Here is a 6,000-nt window from a genome sequence, read left to right on the forward strand (position 1 = left end):
GCCAGGTCAGTAGAAATTAGGTGAGGAGTACGAAGGGTACATAAAGACGCACACAGCGGTTACTACCAAACATGGTGAGGCAGAAGGGGGCAGGGAGTCATGGTTCCCAAAAAGCACAGACCCTGAGGATGGCTTTGAAGCCCCCCTCTCCACTGGAGCAAACCCACTCATGCGCCACACCCCAACAAAGCCCTGATTACCTACCCCTCTTACCTCTCACTCATTCCCATCAGAATAAATCATCCAATTATCTGGCCTTTGTGCAAACCTCCCCGCAGCCCTGGACCCACAGTGCCCAGCACTGGGGCCGCAGCCTCCCCCACAAAGCTGGGAGCCAGTCTAGGGAAGGGCAGCATGGGAGAAAGATCTCCTTTGGTTTCATCTATGCTCCAGCCCCTATCCTAGAGCCAGGCTCACAGGGGCCAGGGGAGCCCCCACAGCTGCCAGGCTCATACAATCCAACTCTGCTGCCAACTTGGGCTCCTTCGGGGCTAGCAAGAGCTTCTGACACTCAGCCAGCTAGTGCTGGGAATGTTTGTCTGCTCCCTGGCTCCCACAGCGGCTGGAGTTGAGAATTCCCACATTTCAGTCCTCTGAGGCTGAGGATGAGGATAGGGGGTACCCTATGGAAGGATGGCAGCGGCTCCCTGCTCACCCCAAGAGGCAGACGGAAGCACCCGGCATTCCACTCCCACTCCCGTGCCTGGGACTGCAAGCAGCAACCCCAACTATTCCGTTGTCTCTGAGGGTTTCCACCAAGCGACACCCGCCCAACAAAGAGACTTCAGCCCCAGGCAACCAGTTCTCAAGAAACAGGGTCTTCTGCCCCCCAGGACCTGCCAGTGGTATAAGGAGCAGGTGTGGAGAGGAAGGGGACAAGGGCCTCTGCAGGGTTAAATCCATGGAGAGTAAAGGCAGATGGGCAGAGAGAAGTGGGTGAGCAAAGTATGTTCATTGTGTGTGTGTGTGTGTGCGCGCGCCCGCGCGCACCAGTGTGTCTGTCTGCAGGTGGGCAGGCAAGAGTTGTGGCAAAGCGTGTGCGCCAGCTGGCAGAGTGAGCCCACCGGCGCAGTGCCTGATGTGCGTGTACAGTGGGCATAAGTGTAAGGGCTTGCAGTGAGGAGGGGGACCTGAGGAGCGTGTGGAGATGTGCAGGGTAGGAGTTGTGAGCGTGAGAAAGCAGCGACTGTGCCTGTGTGTCCACGGCGGTGCATATCGGCGTGGTCATGGAGGTGTGCGTATCCGTGCGAGTGTGGGGGGCAGGAGGTTCGGGGGTGCGCCCCCTCCTCCACAGAGCCGGCTGGGGTGCCAGGGCGGGTCCACCGTGCCGGCAGGGGGCGTCCCGGGATTCCCGCCACTACCGACGCGGGTTCGAGCCCTGGGGCGGCCAAGTTGGAGTGGCGCGGCCCGGGGTGGGGTTTGGTGGGGAAGTCCGCGGGGGAGGCGACCGAACTCACCGTGGCCGGAGACATGGTTGTCCCAGGGAGCGTGGCCGGCAGGCCGCGTGGCGCCGCCGAGTTGCAGGAAAAGTGCCAGGTAGTGGAGGGCGCCCAGCGCCACGGCGAGCGGGGCCCCCATGCTGCGCGCTCCGGCCGGGGGCGCCGCCGCCTCACATCGGGGCCCCAGAGACCTCAGACCCGGTGCCTGCCGTCCTCTGCCCTGCACGGCCTGGCTTCCCGGCTCCGGCCGCTGCCCCTCGCCCGCTGTCCCCGGCCCCACCCGGCTCCCTGCCCTCGCCCGGCTCCGGCCCAGCCCCGGCTGCGGGGAGCGAGCGCACGCTCAGCCGGCCGCCTCCGACTGCGGGACTCTTCCCTTCCGCGGAAGGCCACGCCGCGCCGCCGCCTCACCTTCCTCCCTCCTCTCGCCTCCCTCCTCCCTTGCCTTCTCCCCTCGCTCCTCCCGCCCGGAGCAGGCGGCGGAGGGATCTGCTGCTTGATTTATCATCAAAGTTTTGCCCAGGCTGGGATTTTTAAAGCGGTACCCGCAACTTTCCCCCGCCCGATAGCGGGGGGCGGGGCCGGGATGGGGCGGAGAGAGCCGCCCCAGGGACGCGGTTCCCGCAAAGCATGACCCAACGGGCTTCAGCCACAGACACACCGTCCAGCGGGGAGAGGGAGAAAAGCCAGGGCAGTCGCCGCCAGCCAGCGCGCTCAGAGGATCCTAACTTTACCTGCAGGGCGGGGTCGGGGTCGGGGGCCATTGGGCTGGGGGTGAGGGCGAGGTCGGGTGGGAGCCTGTGCTGAGACACACGGGACCTGGTGATAGCTCTGCCGCCGCCCTTGGCTCGCTGTGTGATCGCGTTCGGGTGTCTACCCCTCTCTGGGCCTCGAGGTCTTCATCTGAGAAAGCGGGGTAATAGCTGTCTGCAGGGGTCCTGGTGAGGATTTGCGGAATCGTGCATGCAAAGCGCTTAGCATAATGCCGCAAGCGTGGTAGGAGCTCAATAGTGATTACTGTCGGTGTTCTCCTCTCTGGGACTCAGTTTTTCGAGTCTTTGTAATGGGAGTGAGGCAGGCCAGCTGCTGCAGCTCCTGGCTCTGAAGATACTGGGCCTTATGTAGTGGATGGGATCGCCCCCTTCTGGACTGTAGGCTCCTTCCCTAGACCAATGAGCCTCAATGGGGTTTGTGTGTGTGCGTGTGTGCAAGCGTGTGCGTGGGTGTATGTGTGTGTACGTGTGGCAGGGGAGGGGGACAGAGCACCATTCCTATTCCCAAGAGCAAGAACTCCAACAAAGTCCTCCAATTCCGGCCCAACCCGTGTTACTGGGGCTGATGAGACAGACCCTCAGTACAGATTGGAGGGCGGACCTGTGGTCCCATTTAAAACATGAGGAAGCACCTGAAACTAGAGAATTAGCTTCTCTGAGGTCCCACGGCGAGTCAGCCGAGGCCCCTAACTCCCTGGCGGGGTCCCTCCTGCTCTCATCCCTCGCCCTTCCCCAGGCCTCGCGGCTCTCATGACCTGGTCCTCCCAGTTTCAGCACTACGGAGGGGGATAGCGCCAGCCCTCAGCTCCTATCCTTTCGGAACCGTGGACAGCGTCTCAGCTAGCCCTTCGATGCTAGGGTTCACACAGTGGACAGGCCCTCGAATTTTCTCCCCCGTCCCCGCCGAACAGGGTCAACCCCTCCGACAGCCCACCCCCCACTCCAGAACACAGGTGGATCCCGCGTCCAGCACTGTGGACAGCGCCGTCCAAGCTTGAGAACGAGGTTAGAGCCTGAGGCACATAGCCCCTTGCTGTCTTCCCTCCGTCTTAGCACCTCCCTGTCTTCCTTCCGTCTTAGCACCTCCCCTTCCAGTATTTTTGGGGTTACCACACCGATGGGACCCGTGGTAGTCAGCAACAATCCAGCTCCTTCCAAACTAAGGACACCTCCCCCACGATGTCCTTCACTTACAAGCACTGTGTTCAGCACCATCCACAGTCCCGCGCTCCCTTCAGCACCGAGGACAGGTCCCAGGAGTCGACCCCTCACCTTCGGGCCAACACGCCCTGAAGGAAGGGGCCGTGTTTGCCTGATTCTCTCACTTCTCACTTTCTTCCCACACAGAGGTGGTGTTTAGGTTATCCTGGGCTGCTCAGGTGTCTTGGACTTTACACACGCGTTTTGTCATTCATTAAATCCCCTGAACCTCGCTCCCAGTGAAATGGACTACTGCTTCCATCATAAAGATGTGGAAACTAAGAATCCTCCAGATCACATAGCAACCACCATGTTAGTCGAACTAAAACCCAGGACTCCTTCAACCCCAGCCTGAGGGCTCACCAGGAGACTGTGGTGACAGAACTGGGACTCAGACACGGGCTTTCTCCTCTTATACCACAGATTGGAGGGAGCAGACACAGGTAAGAGGACAGTGAGGGAGAGGAGATTAGAAGACAGAGGAGTAAACAAGAGATTGCTCCAGGGCTGCAGAGGAAGGGGTCTAGGGTGACGGCAGCACATTGCTGCTGTGACCCTAGTCCACCGGCTGACCTTCAGAAGCCCTTTCTCCTTGAAGCCTGGAACAAGGTCAAGTTTCCTTCAAGGACAGACATCCAGAGATTGTATCCCTTTGAAAATGTTCATGATGTCATAGTTCTGCTAAAAACCTTCTGATGGTCGTTTATGTGAGAAATCCTGACTTCTTTAGTTTGCAATAAGGGTCCTGGCCTCACCTCCCGCACATATCTGTGCTCTCTTGGGCATGCCTTGGCCTCATTACATCCTTACCCTCTCCAGACCTTCCCCTGTGCTTTTATGCCTTCCCCTCTATCTAGCTAAGTTCCCAGTTGGTCAAGGTTCAGCCTGAGTCCCCAAGGGAAGAAATGCCTGCTGCCTTCTCCCAGTCCCCAAACCTCTGTTGGCTCATCGCTGTATGCCCAGCATGGCCCTAAGAACTTTCATTATTCCACTTAATCCTCAGAACCACTAGGCCATATAGGGTAGGATGATGTGGTTACAAGTGTGGGCTCTAGAGCCATATTCTCTGTTTTGAATCCTGTCATTTGGTAGCTGTGTAACCTTAGACAAGTTGCTTAGCCTCTCTGTTCCTCAATTTTCTCATCCGTAAAATAAGGGTAATAATAACTTCTTCACAGCAGGATGCTGGGGATCAAATGAGTTGCTACATGGAAAGCACTTAGACAATGCCAGGCACATAACAAATACATGATACATGTTGACTAGTGTTCTTGTTATCTGCAGATGAGGACATCAGTTCAGAAAAGTTAGATGTTTTACCCAAAGTGACATAGCAAGGCCATGATGTGTTTGATTCCAGAACCAATAAAAAATTCCATATGTTTGATTCCAACCTACCCAAGAGGGATAGGTTAAACTAGATGTGCCTAGGCATTATACTTTCAGGCCTGGGCACATCTAGTTCAACCTACCCTCTTGGCACCTTAAGAAACTAAGGCCCAGAGAAAGTAATTCACTTTCTCAGAGTCACACAGCCACTCATGACAGAACTGGATCCAGGTCCTCTGTCTCCCAGCTCAGGGATCTCCCTCTATACCGTAATGCCCCACTTGTATTTCCTGCGGCACCTAAACTGCGCTTACAGTTTACAAATCACATTCACACCCATATCTCCTATAATTCATACAACAACCCCTGAGGCTGCTATTATTCCCTTCCTTATTTTACGGACGGGGAACGGAAACTCAGAAAGATGACGTAAACTGCACAAGGTTGCACAGTGAGGTGGGGCAGAGGTCGGATGTGAAAGGACACATGCCCAGCTCATCCTCCTCCCCTGTGTAATTAATTGCACCTCTTGTCTGCTTCCCAATGCAAGTGCAATCTCTGGGCACTGTGGAAGCCGAGAGCCTACTGGAGGCAAAAGGGAAGCAAAGACTAGCCCAGGAAACAGTCTCTAGGAATTCACAAGGTGGGTGGCGCCTGTCAGTCATTTCATTCTGGGAATGCTGCAGGAGATGGAAAGCCTCCCATCCCTGGGGGCTACTAAACAGGCATCTACTGGTTGTATGGATGCCATGAGGCAAATATCACTGCTATTCCCATCACACAAATGAGGCTCAGAAGTGAGCATCACATCAAGTATTTCAATTGGGAAAGATGATATTTTTAAACTTCCCTCTAAGCATGGGATCTTGCACTGCCCCTTAGTGCTGAGCCAAGCTCCCTGGAGAGTCTCCATACCCTCCCCTTGACTCAGAGAGGCCACCCTCCCTTCCTCCTTGAGAGGTGTCACTTGAGCACTGTGGCTCTGTCAGTGGTAACAGCCATAAGATTTGTCCTTTTAATCCAGAATCAATAACAAATTTCATTTAAAAATAAATTAAACCAGGCATTGGAAATCATTCACCATGTGGGCTGGGGCCCTATATAGCACCGTCTAAATGGCTTCCTTTTGCTCATCTATCAATGCCAAGAGAGGGGAAATACCTAGGCTGCCTGATTCATGGAGAAACTACTTAAATGTATCAGCCCCTAACAATGAGCAATGTAAGCCCAGAGTTGCACCTTTTAACACACCAATAACATGT

The 6,000-nt window shown here is 55.9% G+C and overlaps 1 protein-coding gene across 1 annotated transcript in view; it reads right to left on the reverse strand.

Annotated features, from left to right (window-relative positions):
- The window catches only part of VSTM2L (V-set and transmembrane domain containing 2 like), a 44,438-nt gene extending 42,593 nt beyond the window's left edge, over positions 1–1,845 (reverse strand). Inside the window, exon 1 of the mRNA XM_032294986.1 lies at positions 1,458–1,845. Coding sequence (XP_032150877.1) covers positions 1,458–1,578 — 121 coding nt within the window. The 5' untranslated portion in view covers positions 1,579–1,845. The remainder of the gene's footprint in view (positions 1–1,457) is intronic.
- Between the last annotated feature and the right edge of the window lie 4,155 nt (positions 1,846–6,000).

The sequence above is a fragment of the Sapajus apella genome, unplaced genomic scaffold (genome assembly GCF_009761245.1).
Source record: "Sapajus apella isolate SASKATOON/1434 unplaced genomic scaffold, GSC_monkey_1.0 scaffold33, whole genome shotgun sequence".
Classification (NCBI taxonomy): domain Eukaryota; kingdom Metazoa; phylum Chordata; class Mammalia; order Primates; family Cebidae; genus Sapajus; species Sapajus apella.